The sequence below is a fragment of the Tupaia chinensis genome, unplaced genomic scaffold, assembly GCF_000334495.1.
Source record: "Tupaia chinensis unplaced genomic scaffold, TupChi_1.0 Scaffold140061_1, whole genome shotgun sequence".
Lineage (NCBI taxonomy): Eukaryota > Metazoa > Chordata > Mammalia > Scandentia > Tupaiidae > Tupaia > Tupaia belangeri.
The window spans coordinates 554828-571973 of NW_006199940.1; the positions used below are offsets into that span (position 1 = coordinate 554828).

At 48.4% G+C, this 17146-nt stretch overlaps 1 protein-coding gene across 4 annotated transcripts in view; it reads right to left on the reverse strand.

Annotated features, from left to right (window-relative positions):
* Window positions 1-4283: 4283 nt before the first annotated feature.
* Window positions 4284-17146, reverse strand: part of ZNF7 (zinc finger protein 7) — a 15260-nt gene continuing 2397 nt past the window's right edge. For 3 of the 4 annotated variants that reach the window (XM_014593247.2, XM_014593249.2, XM_014593250.2), the window contains exons 4-6: window positions 10997-11113; window positions 7446-7522; window positions 4284-6222 (exon numbers count right to left, since the gene is read on the reverse strand). In XM_014593247.2, coding sequence (XP_014448733.1) covers window positions 4483-6222; window positions 7446-7522; window positions 10997-11113 — 1934 coding nt within the window. In that variant the 3' untranslated portion in view covers window positions 4284-4482. The remainder of the gene's footprint in view (window positions 6223-7445; window positions 7523-10996; window positions 11114-17146) is intronic. The other variant, XM_014593248.2, reaches the window with a different exon arrangement.

Below are 17146 nucleotides of genomic sequence, written 5' to 3' on the forward strand. Positions count from 1 at the left end.
GCCCCCCCGGGAGGGGCAGCTGAACGCCGGGCAGAGCCCCGGGTGGGGGGCCCGCCTCCCGCCACCGCCTCGCTCGGCCTCCATGAACTTTTTGAATAGTCTCCTAACCTATTCCTCCTGTCCAAATCACTCTGCAGAAAGCAGCTGAGAGACATCAAGGACAGGCGACCTAAGGCATGTGGACTGGGAGGGGATGGAGGGAGGAGGGTCAGAATCTTAAGTGGTGTTTCAGAGACCAGTACCAGGTGCTGTGGGTACTGTAGCATGTCCATAAGTACCTTGACCCTTTTCTCATTGTTGGTGTCTCATAAAACCTAAAATATTTACTCTATAGCCTGAGAGAGAAAAGGTGGGCCACCTCTGCACTAGATCTGAAGATGACCACGTGGTAGGGCACATTGCCTACATGTTGCCAAGACCCCCACCCTCAACAAGCCAAGGGGGCAAGCAGGGATATTGGTGCATTATTGCTGGTAGGGTCAAGTGCCCCGTCCTCCTGCAGTGACCTTGCTAATGAAGTTGTGGGTGGCTGGAGAGCTGAGTGGAGAGGAAGTGATTTCAGCTGCTGAGGTAGGCAATGATTTCATGCCCTTGGAGACAGCCACCATTCTGGCACCCCAAAGCCCCTGAAGGTGCAGGTGGACTACCAAGCTCTGTCCCCTAGGACCAGCACCACAGCCAGGGAGTACACATGCTATCCCTGAGTGGAGTGGTGGCTGGCGATCTTTCAGATCTGCCACATCCTAGTGAACTCTACCATGCCTAAACAGTAAAAGCTCAAACCTGCAAACACAAGAACTGGGAGGCTGCGCACCAGCCAGTCTGCCGAAGTTTCTCAGAGAGCAAACAATTCCCATGATTGGTTCCCTTAAAAAAACCTGACCTTTGGGAACCAGCAGTTAGCGTAATGGCTATGTCGCTGGACTCCCACGTAGTTGACCGCGGTTCGTGTCCTGGACCCAGTGGCTTGAAACTCACGCCGGGCACGTGTGCGTGCGTGCCCCAGATCCCGAGAGGAGAATGGAGGAGAAGGGATTGCGGCGTGACCATCCCCCCTGGGGGGGGATTTCTCGCTTTCTGTCTCTATGTCTCTCTCTGTCTGTCTGGGGAGCGCACGCGCCCTACATGGAAAATCTCTTCCCCCAAAAAAACACCTGACCTTTGAAACCTTGCTCTGATTGGCCACTAGAATCCCTCAGATTTGCATATCCAGCACCTCATGATTGGTCCAAAAGCAACCAATCATAACCCACCGTTTACAACCAATCATGGCCCACCAGCATGTATATAACCATGATGCCTAGCCCACAGTAGCCAGATGACCAGGAAGACGAAACAGATGACCAGGAAGACGACGACCCTGGAGAGCCTGAAGAGCTGAAACACCGCACAGTCTACAGACAACCCTGAAGAGCTGTAACACTACATCATCTCCGGACGACCCTGAAGAGTTGTGACACCGCGTCGTCTCCGTGCTGCTCACAATAGACGACGTGACCCTAAAGAGTTGTAACACTGCGTCATCTCCGTGCTGTACCTTGCTGCCCACAATAAACAGCAACACTGAAGACACTGTGTTGTCTCTGTGCTGTAACACTATGTCCCTTGTCCCGGCTCTCACTCCTTCACTCAGGAAACCTGTTCGACTCCCCCCACCCCCTGGGTCGGGACAAGAACCAGCACTGCCCTTTTTGATTTCATGCAAATCCATAAGCTGCGGTGAGTTGTGCCACATATGGCAACAGGGGCTACAGCTCCCCCATGACCTGCCATGCACTTAAAACAGTGTGGTATGGAAACCAGCAGTTAGCGTAATGGCTATGTCGCTGGACTCCCACGTAGTCGACCGCGGTTCGCGTCCTGGACCCGGTGGCTTAAAACTCACGCCGGTCGCGTGTGCGTGCATGCCCAAGATCCTGAGAGGAGAATGGAGAAGGGATTGCGGCGTGACCATCCCCCCTGGGGGGTGATTTCTCGCTTTCTGTCTCTATGTCTCTCTCTCTGTTTGTCTGGCGAGCGCACACGCCCTGTAGTGAAAACCTCTCAAAAAAAAAAACCAAAAAACAGTGTGGTATGACCTACATGAAGTATCCTGACAGATCCTGACATGACCAATATCCCTCTGGGTTACATGTTTGAATGTGGGGAAAATGTGCTGTGAAGTATCTACTGGGGCCAAAATAATGCCCTGCAAAGTCAGGTGTGATGCCAGAGAGCAACAGGTCTTATAGGAGTGATGGCGGGGGGAGGAAGCAGATAATAGATATCATTTTAAAAAATTTTTAAGAGATTTTTGCCATTGGGCATGTGTGCTTACCAGAGATAGACAGTGAGAAATCACCTCCTGGAGGGGGATGGCCACACCACCATCCCTTCTCCTTCATTTCCCTCTTGGGATTTTGAACATGTAAACACATGTGCCCAGTGACCATGGTTAACTACATGGGAGTAGAGATGTAATAATCTAGTGATGTAACAATCACGCCATCTACAGGTCCTTTCTTATTTATTTGTTTTTAAGGCCTTTGCCATGGGGCACATGTGCTTGCTGGAGAGACAGTGAGACAGAAAGCAAGAAATCACCCCCTGGGAGGATGTCCACGCCACAATCCCTTCTCCATTCTCCTGGGATTTTAGGCATGCACGTACATGCTCAGCAATTTTCAAGTCACCAGGTCCAGGACTTGAACTATGGTTGGTGATGTGGGAGTCCAGTGCCTCAACCACTACACCACCTGCCAGTCCCAATAATAAATTTCTTATCTATTGGTCCCCCTGGAACTTGTTCACTGCTAAATGCCCAACCGTTGGCCTCATCCTGAGGACAGTAGCCTAAATTTAGATGCTCTATAAGACAAAACCCAATGGGTTTGGCAGACTTGTGTAAAATCTACTCCAGCTAAGAAAACCCATCTGGTCTTGGACAGACCACTGGGAGATCTACCATCACCCATGCTTCCACACATTCTTCCCGTGTGCACCAAGGACAGGAAACCTGACTGCACTTTAACCTGAGCCTTCTCTCAAGGTGGGATAGCACCAGAAGCTCTGAGAATGAAGTATTCACCTTTCCCAGCTTTCTAAGTTCTTCGCTTCCAGCAGCAGGAGTACACTGCTCATGGAGTGGCACATTTCCACCTTCATGCTTCTTAGTTGCCACAAGCCCTGTGTGCAGCCTTCACCAGGAGGGTTGCCACTGTGAACAGGTCACTGCCATCCCCGCAAAACAGCAATCAGCTCTCCTGGAGAGAAAACTCAAGACCCTCACAGTTCTTGGCAGTTTGTTTCAGGCCTAAGTTCTGAGGACATTCGTTAATGCAGCACAAACAATACACATCCTGAACAAAGTGAGGATTCCAGACCATACAAGGTGGTCATCCAGCTGAGAGGACCTGCATGCATACACTGGTGTGCAGATGGATGCTGGGGTGGGGGTGCCACATCAGGAGGTGCTCATGGTCATCCACATTTAATGGACCCCCTCAACAGTGCTTATTTCCAGGTATGCAAATAGATTAAATTTCAAGGGAGGGCAGTGATGTCTTGGATCACACAAGCCCCAAAACCCTGATTGACTTCAAAACCTACACTGTGAGACCAGCGTTGTTTCACGCCTGGCACAATCTGTGAACAAATGCCAGCTATGGCAGTAACCACTGTGTGTATGCACCAGTCCAACCTGTCTGAGGATGAAGTGGAACTCTTTGTTCCTGGGTGGTTACATCTCTGGGCTACTGTAGTGAGGATGAGGTTTGGGATTTTTTTTTTTTTTTTTTTAAGAGAGATTTTTGCTATAGGGAGTGTGTGCTCACTGGAGAAATAGAGACAGTAAGAAATTATCCCCCACCCCAGAAGGATGGCCACGCAGCAATTCCCCCTCCTCTATTCTCTTGGGATTTTGAGCACACATGTGCATGCATCTGGCCTGAGATTTAAGCCACCAGGTCCAGGACTCTAACTGCAGTCAATTACATGGGACTCCAGTGATGTACACATTATGCCATCTGCTGGTCCCATGAAGATGAGTTTTAAGAAAAGGGCTGGATGAAGAAGTTATAAAGGGGATTCTAGGCAGTCCTCTAGTCATCTACCAAGCAGCAGTGCATTTCCCCATTGCTGAAGCCATCCAGAGCAACTAATCCTCAGGGGAACTTTGGGTAACTCCTTTTAACCAGTTTACTTTAACCTGCACCATCTGGTAGAGCTCACAGAAGACCTTTCTCATCCACAGACACCTAGGGTCTTCCCTCTGTGAACTCAAAACTATACACACTGCACCCTGGTTGTGAGGAACATAGGCTTTATTGAATGTGTAAGGTCAAACGTTCCAGCAAATAAACATACATTTAGTATAAAGTTGGACAGTCTCAAGACAGCAATTCTGAATCTTTCCCAGCATTCTACATTGTCAGTAAAAATGATTCCATTAAAGTAAAGGTATAGATATAACCACATCTGTACTCACATAAACAGGTAAATGGCCTATCCCATGTGGATTTTCTGATGCTGAGTGAGCCTTGAGCTCCGATTAAAAGCTTTGCCACAGTCGTTGCATTTATAGGGCTTCTCTCCAGTGTGGACTCTCTGATGTATGATCAGATGAGAGCGCCACCTGAATATTTTTTCACAGTCACCACACTGATGCAACTTCTTTATAGCAGTGACTTTCTTACGGCTCACAAATGTGGAGCCTTCCAGAGTATTCCCATATTCATAATACCACTGGGCTCTGGTGTGTATTCTCTGATGTTCAATAAGATACGAGCTCCTACTGAAGGCTTTTCCACATTCACTACACTCATAAGGCTTCACTCCTGCATGAATTATTTGGTGTTGGAAAAGGGTTGAGTTTTGACTGAAGGCTTTCCCACACTCATTGCATTTATAGGGTCTCTCTCCAGTGTGCACCCTTTGGTGTATGGTGAGTTGTGTGCTCATACTGAAGGCTTTTCCACACTGAAGGCATTCATAGGGCTTTTCTCCCTTATGGATTCTCTGGTGGTAAATAAGGCTGGAGCTCTGGCTAAAGGCCTTCCCACAGTCATTACACACATATGGTTTCTCTCCAGTGTGGATTCGCTGATGCTGAATAAGGTGTGAACCCTGGACAAAACCTTTCCCACACTCATCACATTTAAACGGTTTTTCTCCAGTGTGAGTTCTCTGATGGCGAATAAGTCGTGAACTACAACCAAAGGCTTTTGTGCACTTGTTGCATTTATAAGGTTTCTCTCCTGTGTGAATTAGCTGATGCTGACTAAGGCGAGAGATCCACCTGAAGGCTTTCCCACACTCATCACACTTGAACGGTTTCTCTACAGTGTGAACTCTTTGATGTGCAACAAGGCTTGGACTGTCTGAGGATCTTGGGATTTGAGCTCTCTCCCCGCTGTGCATCCTCTGATGTTGAGCTAGGGTTGAGCTCTGGCTGAAGGCCTTCCCACATTCCTTGCATGGGTAGGGTCTCTCACCAGTGTGAGTTCTCTGGTGTCTGACCAGCTGAGACTGCTGACTGAAGGCTTTCCCACATTCCCGACAGTTGTAGGGCCTCTCTCCTGTATGGGTTCTCTGATGGTGAATGAGGCTTGAACTCTGACCAAAGGCTTTTCCACATTCCTCACACCTATAGGGCTTCTCTCCAGTATGAATTCTTTGATGCTGAATAAGTTTTGAGCTCAGGCGGAAAGATTTTCCACACTCGATGCATTTAAATGGTTTCTCTCCAGTGTGAATTCTCTGATGCTGATTCAGCTGTGAGCACAGCCTGAAGACTTTCCCACACTGTTCACATGCATATGGCTTCTCTCCCTGGCAGTTACTCAGATGTCTTCCCTGCAAGCAGCCAGGTGGTTTTTCTTGGCATTCTCGACACCTGTTAGGTTTCTTCTGTGTATTAATTACCAAATGCAGAGCAGTCTCTGCTGTGGCTCTGAAAGCTCTGCCACACACTTCGCACCTATGGGATGCCCCTCCTGCTCGTTCTCTCTGACTTTTATCAGACTGACAATCCAGGCCACCGCCCCCCAGCTCTTTTCGTCCCTGAGCAGTATTTTTGGTAAAGGTTTTGTGAGTTACAGTCTCCTTATTCAAATAGTTTTTCTGGAAGAGAGAGCCCGTCGCTCTCAGCTCAGGAGTACCCAGATGATTCTCTGACTGGACCTCAGACTGAAGAGTGTCTCTGAAGCCAGGACTCTGAGGAAAATCCTGTGGTGGGATTCTCACCATTATCCCATGGGATTCTGATTTTAGAACGTCCACGTCCTTACAAGCCTGCTTATTGTCAGTCCTCATCACAAAATCTGAAACATGAATAAAAATGCTCCTTACATCTTGGGCTCAAAAAAGGAGTAAGACTACAGGGGGTGGAAGGCCCCACCCACTTCAAGGACAGGCTGTTCTGAGATTCTCCAGTGGAGATGATATTGCAAGGCTATGCAAAATCTAGTTTCAGGGGATAGCAGATGGCATAGAGGTTAGGGCTTGGACTCCCATGTAGCCTAACGTGGTTTGAGTCCTAAACCCCGCAGCTTGAAATTCATACCGGACACATTTGCATGTGTGCCCCAAATCCCAGGAGAATGGAGAAGGGATTGTGGCACAGCCACCCCTCCAGAGGTTGATTCTCACTGTCTCTTGTCTTTCCAGTGAGCACACACACCCAACATCAAAAAATCTCTCTCTCAAAAAAAGTCCAGTTTCATTCTCTTTTTACTTTGTTCATCCATTCAGCATGAAGAAAGTGCTCGCTTTGCATTGGGCAGAGTACTGAAAGCTGCACACCCTAAGGGGTTAAGGAGGTGAGCAGAAGTCTATCCTAAAGGGATCTGGTGTGAGGGGAAGTCTGTGACCGTGGTGAGACCAAGGGGCAAGCTGGGGGTGGGGGGGACAGTTTGCCAAAGAGGGTATGGCTGAGAGCCAGGACTCCAGCTTCCTAGTGGGCAGGGAAGGACAACAGATGGGCAGGAGAAAGTCTAAAGCCAAAGAGCCTCACAGAGGTTTACAGGGGTGAGCCTGAGAGAGTGATGGGTCTCAGACTGTCTACAGGGGCAGGTTTTTCTGAGCAGGACTCCAGCTTTCTCTGCTGCTTTTAGCAGCTGCCAAGCTACTTCCACCAACTCACACCTGACTACACACTTTGCTGTCCCTCAGCTCTAAGTGGCCCTGATCACTAGCACACCAACCTTTCATTCTTCAGGGTTTCGAGCTTCTGCAGGGGGTCACCTGCCCATCAGGAGGTCTTTCTGACATCTACTATCTGGATTCTCCAAATCAATTTAAGTATCTTTTCTACTCTGCGATTTTAGAGAGCACTTTTGTCATGGTCAAATGCCACAATTATGACCATGGTCATGTACAACCAGCCCAAGTTTATGCAAGTAAATCCACAACAATTACAGAGCTGTAGTCTCGTGGGCCTTACCCACCCCCAAGGTGGTGATTCTCACCATTATCCCATGGGATTCTGATTTTAGAACGTCCACGTCCTTACAAGCCTGCTTATTGTCAGTCCTCATCACAAAATCTGAAACACGAATAAAAATGCTCCTTACATCTTGGGCTCAAAAAAGGAGTAAGACTACAGGGGGTGGAAGGCCCCACCCACTTCAAGGACAGGCTGTTCTGAGATTCTCCAGTGGAGATGATATTGCAAGGCTATGCAAAATCTAGTTTCAGGGGATAGCAGATGGCATAGAGGTTAGGGCTTGGACTCCCATGTAGCCTAACGTGGTTTGAGTCCTAAACCCCGCAGCTTGAAATTCATACCGGACACATTTGCATGTGTGCCCCAAATCCCAGGAGAATGGAGAAGGGATTGTGGCACAGCCACCCCTCCAGAGGTTGATTCTCACTGTCTCTTGTCTTTCCAGTGAGCACACACACCCAACATCAAAAAATCTCTCTCTCAAAAAAAGTCCAGTTTCATTCTCTTTTTACTTTGTTCATCCATTCAGCATGAAGAAAGTGCTCGCTTTGCATTGGGCAGAGTACTGAAAGCTGCACACCCTAAGGGGTTAAGGAGGTGAGCAGAAGTCTATCCTAAAGGGATCTGGTGTGAGGGGAAGTCTGTGACCGTGGTGAGACCAAGGGGCAAGCTGGGGGTGGGGGGGACAGTTTGCCAAAGAGGGTATGGCTGAGAGCCAGGACTCCAGCTTCCTAGTGGGCAGGGAAGGACAACAGATGGGCAGGAGAAAGTCTAAAGCCAAAGAGCCTCACAGAGGTTTACAGGGGTGAGCCTGAGAGAGTGATGGGTCTCAGACTGTCTACAGGGGCAGGTTTTTCTGAGCAGGACTCCAGCTTTCTCTGCTGCTTTTAGCAGCTGCCAAGCTACTTCCACCAACTCACACCTGACTACACACTTTGCTGTCCCTCAGCTCTAAGTGGCCCTGATCACTAGCACACCAACCTTTCATTCTTCAGGGTTTCGAGCTTCTGCAGGGGGTCACCTGCCCATCAGGAGGTCTTTCTGACATCTACTATCTGGATTCTCCAAATCAATTTAAGTATCTTTTCTACTCTGCGATTTTAGAGAGCACTTTTGTCATGGTCAAATGCCACAATTATGACCATGGTCATGTACAACCAGCCCAAGTTTATGCAAGTAAATCCACAACAATTACAGAGCTGTAGTCTCGTGGGCCTTACCCACCCCCAAGGTGGTGGCACGCCATGAGCTTCCAAAAATTTGCAAAGGTCTTTTTGTCAGTTCTGCAGTAAGCAAGGGGCTACCACCTCTCAAGCCTCTTCCGTGTACAAGTAAGTTTCTGGTTCCAGAGGCTGCACTCCTGCCTGGGCCCACTTTACTGTCACCTCTCTGCAGTCACTGTTGTTACTGCTTCCTCACAAGGACCACTTGTCACACACAAACCAATGAACTATCCAACTGCCACCCATAGCTGGGTTCTTTGTAACAGTACCCTCTACAAAGCCTCTTCCTAGCCATGCGAGTATTTTAGGGGGAGGAGTGATGAACATAACCTGTGCCATCTAGTGGTCATGCCTCCTTCCCAAGGAGGGCCAGAAAGAAACCTAGTAGGAGGATTATGTGGACTAGATGGGCCAGCAAGACTCCTATCCAAGGGCCATGGAAGCAGGGGCAGTGGCTGGGGTGCAGCCACCCTCCTCAAAGGGGGCGGTGGCTGGCTTCCAGCCACTCTCTTACACACTACACAGCCCTCCCTCAAGGTGGGAGGGAAAGTATAAGGTGTGTGTGAAAATACCTTGGAGAGACTGGGGTGACCTGTTTATGAAGGATCCCTCCAAGCCCTTCCAAACTGCATGGGGGCACGTACAGAAGGAAGAGCACAACTTTGACTTTCTCCAATACTGTATTCCCTGACTTGCTTCCAGGTGGCCCATAAATGTGGCACTGGGGCCAGACCCTGCTCTGCTGGTAGGGGTGGGGCCAGCAGTGGCAGTGGGCTAGGGGCAGCAAACTGCTAACTGGGTGATGTGTTCAGAAAGCAGGCCAAGCAGATGCCAATGGGAGCTAATGCTTTGAGGTTCAGGTGCCCTGGTTAAGACTGACTGAGCCCAAACAGGCTGAAGTCCTAATTCTAGCACCTCAGAATGTGACCTGACTTACAAATCTGGTCTCTGCACCATGGTTCGAGTCCTGGGCCTGGCGGTTCACTTTCTCACTTTCCCTCTCTCTCACTCTGTCCCTCTCTGGTCAAATTAAAATAAATAGATAAAGTTAAAATAATTAAAAAAAAAAATAGGATCACTAGAGATGTAATTTGTTTTGACGAGGCCATTAGGGTGGTCGCTAATCAAATGGTATCCTTGTATGGAGGTTGCCAAAAGAAAACAGACACAGGAGAGGGTATAGTGTGAAGAGGGAGAAAGAGATTAGAATGTGCAGCTAAAAGTCCAGGACTTACTGGGATTACTGAGAACTGCTAGGTGCTGAAGAGGCAAGCCAGCACCTCCCTAGAGCCTTCACAGGTAAGTTGCCCTGCCCACATCTTGATTTTAGACCTCTGGCCTCCAAGTTATGAGACAGCAATTTCTGTTATCTTTTTTATTATTATTTAAAATAATTATTTAATTTTATTTATTTATTTTTAAATTTGTCCAGAGAGAGACAAAGTGAGAAAGCAAGCTTCCAAGTCCAGGACTTGAACCAAAGCCAGCCACATGGGAGCCCAGTGCTCCAACCTCTATACCACCTGCTGGCCCCCGCAATTTGTCATTTTATACCACCAAGTTGGGCGCTCTGTGATGGCAGCCACAGAAGACTAACAGCTCCTAGTGCCTGATGTGCAAGGCTGGGGTCCCAGAGACCTGAGAAGCTCTGGAGGGAGCTGCTGGGAAGGAAACTACCTCAGGAAACCTATAAATGAGGCTGCTCAGAGAACTTCGCTGGGGTCCATAAACTGTAACCTTACTTTACAAGAGTATCAGTAAAATCAGGAATGGAACAAAATTTGATATGATTTCAAAAACTGTCTTTTTTTTTTTTTTTTTTTTGGGGCATTTGGTTTAATTTCAAAAACTGTTTTTTTTTTTTTTTTTTTTGAGAGGTTTTTGCTATAGCGCATGTACACTCACCAGAAAGACAGAGAGACAGACGAGAAATCACCTCCCAGGGGGGATGGCCAAGCCGCAATCCTTTCTCCATTCTCCTCTCAAGATCTCGGGCACGCATGTACACGTGCCCAGTATGAGTTTAAGCCACTAGGTCCAGGACTCGAACCGCAGTCAACTACATGGGAGTCCAGCAACACAGCCATTACGCCAACTGCTGGTCCTTCAAAAACTGTTTTTGCTGAAATGCACAGGTATCTTGTGTCTTTACGTTTCTGTGGCTTAGTCTCTCCTGCGGCACCTCCATGGCCAGTCTACAATTATAAAGGGCCTGATTCCACCCTACCAATGATGCTCCTGGGCAGCTCTGTATGGCCACTGGGATCCAGCCCAGCCTTCCACTGTTATGAGCTCCATCTGTGGGTCCCTTTCATTCCAGAGCTTCTTTGAGACAGCATCTTAGCCTCACCTGTCTGGGAAGTCCTTGGGTCCTCTGTTCCTTCTGCTCCCTGCAGGTCGAGGACCCATGGTTCTTGTCCTTGCTCCAGCCGCGAGATCAGCTCAGGCTTGAAGACCAGGAATCCTGCTGTGTGGGTGGCAGAGAGACAGCATCAGCATGCCTGTGAGCATGGCAGAGGCCTCAACCTCCCCTGGTGTCCAGGGGCAAGGGGCGAGGGGCAGGACCAAACACAGAGCAGCCCAGACTTACTAGCTCCTGAGGCTAGGTGGCAGGGATACCTGGACTCCAACTATCTCCAGGGTACCCTGTTGCCCAAGAGCCTGCTAAGAACAGACTGTTGTACCCATGACTCAGGGAGCAAGGGAGTGCCCCGCACAGCCAGCACTTAGCTCAGCAGGGCAGGGTGTGCCAAGAAGCAGGGGTGGTTATGAAGCAAGGTAAAATACAACAAAGAGGATTTTAATTTAGTTTTAATTTTTTAGGAGATTCTTGTTTTACAGCATGTGCACTTGCCAGACACAGAGACAGAAAGCGAGAAATCACTCCCCCCTGGCAGGGGGGAATGATCCCGCCACAATCCCTTTTCCTCTCAGGATTTTGGGCACAAACGCACATGCCGCCAGTGTGTTTTAAGCCACCAGCTCCAGGACTCAAACTGCAGTAAACTGCATGGGAGTCCAGTGATGTAACTGTTATGCCACCTGCTGGCCCCAGACAAATGAAGAAGATTTTAAACAAAGGGACTCTAAGACAGCAGGTGGCCTTGCAAGCCTTGATTAATTACCTAAGCAAAGTTCCCCCTTGTAGCTGCCTCTTGGGGCTGCCAGGATGCATGTCATTTGACAGTCCCAATCCACCCCCCCCAACACATTGCCAGATGGTACTGGGACAGTCACCTGATCCAAGGCCCAGCTGAGCTTCCCTCAGGCTGCCCAGGATGGGGGACGAGGCAGGCAGACATCCCTCATGTCTATGCCAGTAAGTGCATGACCTCAGATGCAGGCAGGAAATGAAAAGTGAACTCTCTCCAAGCAAATGTTGAACAGAACATCCCTCGATCAGGCCATGCAGGGAATGAGAACATGCACCCAGCCAACTCGGTATGAAATTAACCACAGCCAAGAGACTGTGTACTCCTTGCAAACTAAATGTGAACTAGTAGTTTATTACGATCGGAATTGGCTGGATGCAGAGGAAGCAATGTGAAGATAAAGTTTTATATTTTTAAATACTTTTACTAGAAACAATGGTATAACACAAACGAGGTAAATATATTTGGAGAGGTTTGTGTTATAGGGCGCATGCGCTGGCCAGGAAGACAGAGAGAGAAAGAGAGACGAAAAGCGAGAAATCAACCCCCAGGGGGGATGGCTACGCCACAATCCCTTCTCTTTTCTCCTCTCGGGATCTTGGGCACGCACGCACACGTGCCCAGCGTGAGTTTAAGCCACCGGGTCCGGGATGCGAACCACGGTCAACTACGTGGGAGTCCAGCAACATAGCCATTATGCTAACTGCTGGTCCCCAAATGAGGTGAATATTAATAAGACAAAACGTGATCTTGGAGTAGGTAAGAATTTTTTTTTTCTGGAGAGGTTTTTGCTATAGGGTGTGTGCGTTTGCCAGAAAGACAGAAACAGGGAACCAGCAGTTAGTGTAAGGGCTATGTCACTGGACTCCCACGTAGTCAACCACGGTTAGCGTCCCGGACCCGGTGGCTTAAAACTCACACCAGGAGCGTGTGTGTGCGTGCCCAAGATCCCGAGAGGAGAATGGAGGAGAAGGCTTTCTCACTTTCCTTCTTAAAAAAAAAAAAAAAAAAGAAAGACAGAAACAGAAAGACAGAAAGCGAGAAATCACACCGGGGGGATGGCCACGCCGCAATTCCTTCTCCTCCATTCTCCTCTTGGGATCTTGGGCATGCGCACACATGTGCCCGAGTTTAAGCCACCAGGTCTAGGACTCAAACCAAGGTCAACTACATGGGAGTCCAGCGACATAGACATTACGCCAACTGCTGGTCCTTCTTAACTTACTAATTTTTATTGCCAGGCCTGAATGTGCTCACCAGGGAGAAACGGGGGTCGGGGGTGGGGCAAGTAAGGCACCCTCTACAGGGCAGTCACACCACAGAGAGGGGGAAGCACCCTCTACAGGGCAGTCACACCACAACCCTTTCTCTTCCATCTCCCAATCATGTTGGGATACGGGCACACACATGCTGTGTGTTTTTCATGCTGGTTGGTCATGAGGGGCCTGACTCCCTTTATCATCATGGCCAGGGGCTAGCCCTATAAAACTTAATTATAGAATTAAAAATAATAATAATTAATTTAATTTTATTTTATAATTATCACTATTCTTCTATTTGCTACAGGGCACATGTGCTCACCAAAGAGCAAAAGAGAGAGAAAGATAGGGAAAGTGATAAGGTAAGCTGCAAGATTCAGGACTTGAACCATGGTTGGCCATGTCATATTCCAGTGTCCCAATCACCACGCCACCTGCTGGCCCCAGCCCTGAAGAACTTTTGAATACTTCAAGGGCACCTGGACCAGCAGATGGCATAGCGGTTACATCACTGGACTCACACATGGCCAACTGTGGTTCAAGTCTTGGACCTAGTTGCTTGAAACTCATGCCAGGTGCATGTGTGTGCATATCCAAGATCCCAGGAAGAAAATAAAGAAGGGACTGTGGCATAGCCATCTCCCCAGTGGGTGATCTCTCACTGTTTCTGTCTCGCTCTGGCAAGCACATGCACCCTAAGGCAAAAATCTCTACAAAAAATACATATATACATACAAATCCCCAACCCCCCCCCAAAAAAAAAAACTTTAAAGGCAAAGTCCATAAGGCAAATCCTGAAGAATTACATTTAAATCTGACCTAATAGAGTGAGCACTTGGAGAAAAAGGGAAAGATATTTTACCAACCCCCATGTGGAATTATATTTGATGTATTCTTTTTTAAAATGTTTTTAACAATTATTTTATTTAACTTCATTTTTATTTATTTACTTATTTAAATTTGACCAGACAGGAGAGAGAGAAAGTGAGAAAGCAAGCTGCCAGGTCCGGGACTCGAACTGCAGTCGGCCATGTGGGAGTCCAGCACCCTTAACCACCATGCCACCTGCCAGCCCCACATTTGATATATTCTAAGACAGGGTTTCTATCCCTTTTAAAAGTTTTTGTTATAGGGTGCATGAGCTTGCTGGAAAAGACAGAGAAGGAGAAGGAAAGTGAGAACTCATCCCCAAGAGGAAGGAGAAAGGAAGGGGGATGGCCATGCCACAATGCCTTCTCATCCATTCTCCAAGATTTTGGGTATGTACACATATATGTCAGGTGTGATTTTCAAGCTGCTGGGTCTGGGACTCAAACCATACTTGACCATGTGGGAATCCAGTGTCTTAACTGCCACGCCACCCGCTGACCCCATCTATTCACTTTGTAAAGAGAGGATCCTGCTCTCTTTACTGCCGGTATTACAGATGCATGTCACCATGCCTGCCCTTAAGATTGGACCAGGTACTGGACCTGGGCCCCTATGTGGTCCCAGACTGCAGAGCAGCATGCACCACTGCAGCTGGGCCTGGGAAGAGTTCTTATAAACTGCCTCCCATCTAACCTGGGACACATCTGAAGTTAGTGATCACCACCATAAAGCAGCCATGATCTGCCATCTCTGCCTGTGCACATGTGAACTGAGACTCAAGCGATCACTGCTGTGCACACATGATCCCAACCACACACACGTGTGCATGAAAATTTGCTCACACACCATCACTGCTATGCACACATGACCCCGACCACATACACCATTTATGCACATGAGAATTAGCTCTCACACGCCATCACTGCTGTGCACATGTGATCCCGACCACACACACCATGTGTGCACAGAACTTGCTCACACACCATCACTGCTGTGCACATGTGATCCCGACCACACACCATGTGTACACAGAACTCGCACACACGCCATCACTGCTGTGCACATGGGCTCAGGTCGCTGCAGCAGTGTCACAGCAGCACTGCTCGCATGGCGAGCTGCACTGCTTTCCAGTCTTCTGAAGGTCGCCCTGTACCTTGGCACTGAAGCAGGAAGTCCCTGCAGACAGAAGCCCTGGGGAAGGACAGCAGGCGCAGATGCTGCTATTAAGTGACCGCCAGCCCGCCATGGCCGAGTCTGCACACAGAGCCTGTGAGAGGGTGGGCCTTGCAGATGGAGCTGGTAGCCTGTCACTGACAACCACACAGGAGAATGGCTGTTGTAGTGTGACTGCAGGACACCTAAACCAACCACAGGTCACCATCTTGTGGGAAGTAGACACGAATGATGGGAAACGATTTGCCAGAGGGTGTGAAGGGACCCTAGGAACACCCTGGCTGACTGACTCCACTTCTGTCTATCCCAGACACATGGCAACCACACGTAAGTGAACCTGACACAGTCCCTTCAACAGCACTGATGTCACAGGAGCCAGTTGGAGGCACAGTGGCAACACAACTAGACACACAAGAGAGGCCTGAGATCCACATCCTGGGCCCTCCCTGAACACACCGAGTTCACGTACATACGTGTGCTTGAACCCTGGGCCTGGGCAAGAGTGAGACTGCAGCAGGAAGACCATGTGGAGGGGATCAGAGGGTGGTGTGGTGATTGGGGCACTGGACAAACACATGGTTGACTGAAGTTTAAGTCCTGGACCTGGTGGCTTGCTTTACTTCCCTCTCTCTCTCCTCTGGTAAAATTAAAATAAATAAGAATAAATAAAATAAAATTAAAAATTCTTAAAAAAAAATAAATAAAGACCATGTGGAGGTGCCTCTCATGGATAAAAAATCAACTCTGGGGGACCAGTGTAATGGCTATTTCACTGGACTCCCACGTAGTCGACCACAGTTCAAGTCACAGACCCAGTGGCTTAAACTCATGCCAGGCACGTGTACCTGTGTGCCCAAGATCCTGAGAGGAGAATGGAGAAGGAATTGTGGTGTGGCCATCTCCCAGGGGGTTGATTTCTCACTTTCTATCTCTCTGTCTCTGTCTTTCTGGTGAGCGCACGCACCCTATAGCAAGATATATATATAATATATATATATATGTACACACATACACACTTTGGGTGGGGAGGGCTGGCAAGTGGCTTGGTGGTTAATGGTGCTGGATTCTCACATGGCCATCGTGGTTCAAGTCCTGGACCTGGTGGCTTGCTTTCCCTTTCTCTGTCTTTCTGGTCAAATTAAAAATTAATAACAACAAATGGAAATAAATAAATAATTCTTTAAAAAATAAATAAATAAACGTAGGGGCCAGCAGGTGGCACAATGGTTAAGGCACTGGACACCCACATGGTCTACTGTGGTTCGAGTCCCAGACCTGGGCACATGTGCGTGTGTGCCAAGAATCTCAGGAGGAGAGAGGATTGGGGGTTGGCCATCCTCCCTGGGCTGTCTCTCTCCAGTGAACTTACATGCCCTATGGCAAAAACCTTAAAAAAAAAATAAGAAATAAAAAAATTTTTTTGATAAACTTTTTTTAAAAAAGTATAAATTTAAAGCCAGTTGTGGCATGAAGGATAAGGCAGTTGGATCCCACATGGTCAGCTGAGCAGCTCAAGTCCCAGACTAGCAGCTGACAAGCACACCAAGAACATGGGCATGTGTCCCTAAAATCACAAGAGAATGATACAGGGTTTGCAGGGTGGCCATCCCCTCCTGGGGGTGAGTTCCCACTTTCTCTCCTTCTCTCTCTGGTGAGTGCATGCACCCTATAGATGCACCCTATAGCAAACTAAACAAAAAGTACTATTTTAAGCAATAGGGAAAACCACGTACCTCTCGTAGGACAAGGCTGTGCTCTACAGTACACTATCTTAGGGCCAATCACAGATAAGAGATAACACACACTTTCCAATCAGCAAGGCACAGCCACTCCAGTAGAAGCAGGCAAAGGCCCTGAGTACTTTACTGAAGAACCTAGCAAGGTAACAAGTGTCAAAAAACACTTGAGCTTCACAGAAGTTGGAGAAATGCAGGAAAACCACAACAAGCTCTCGTTGTACATGGACCTGACTGGCAAAACATGGCAGAGTGGGACCCTGTCAGTCTGGTGGGACAGAAGGCTGCAGGCCTGGCCAAGTGCCTGCTG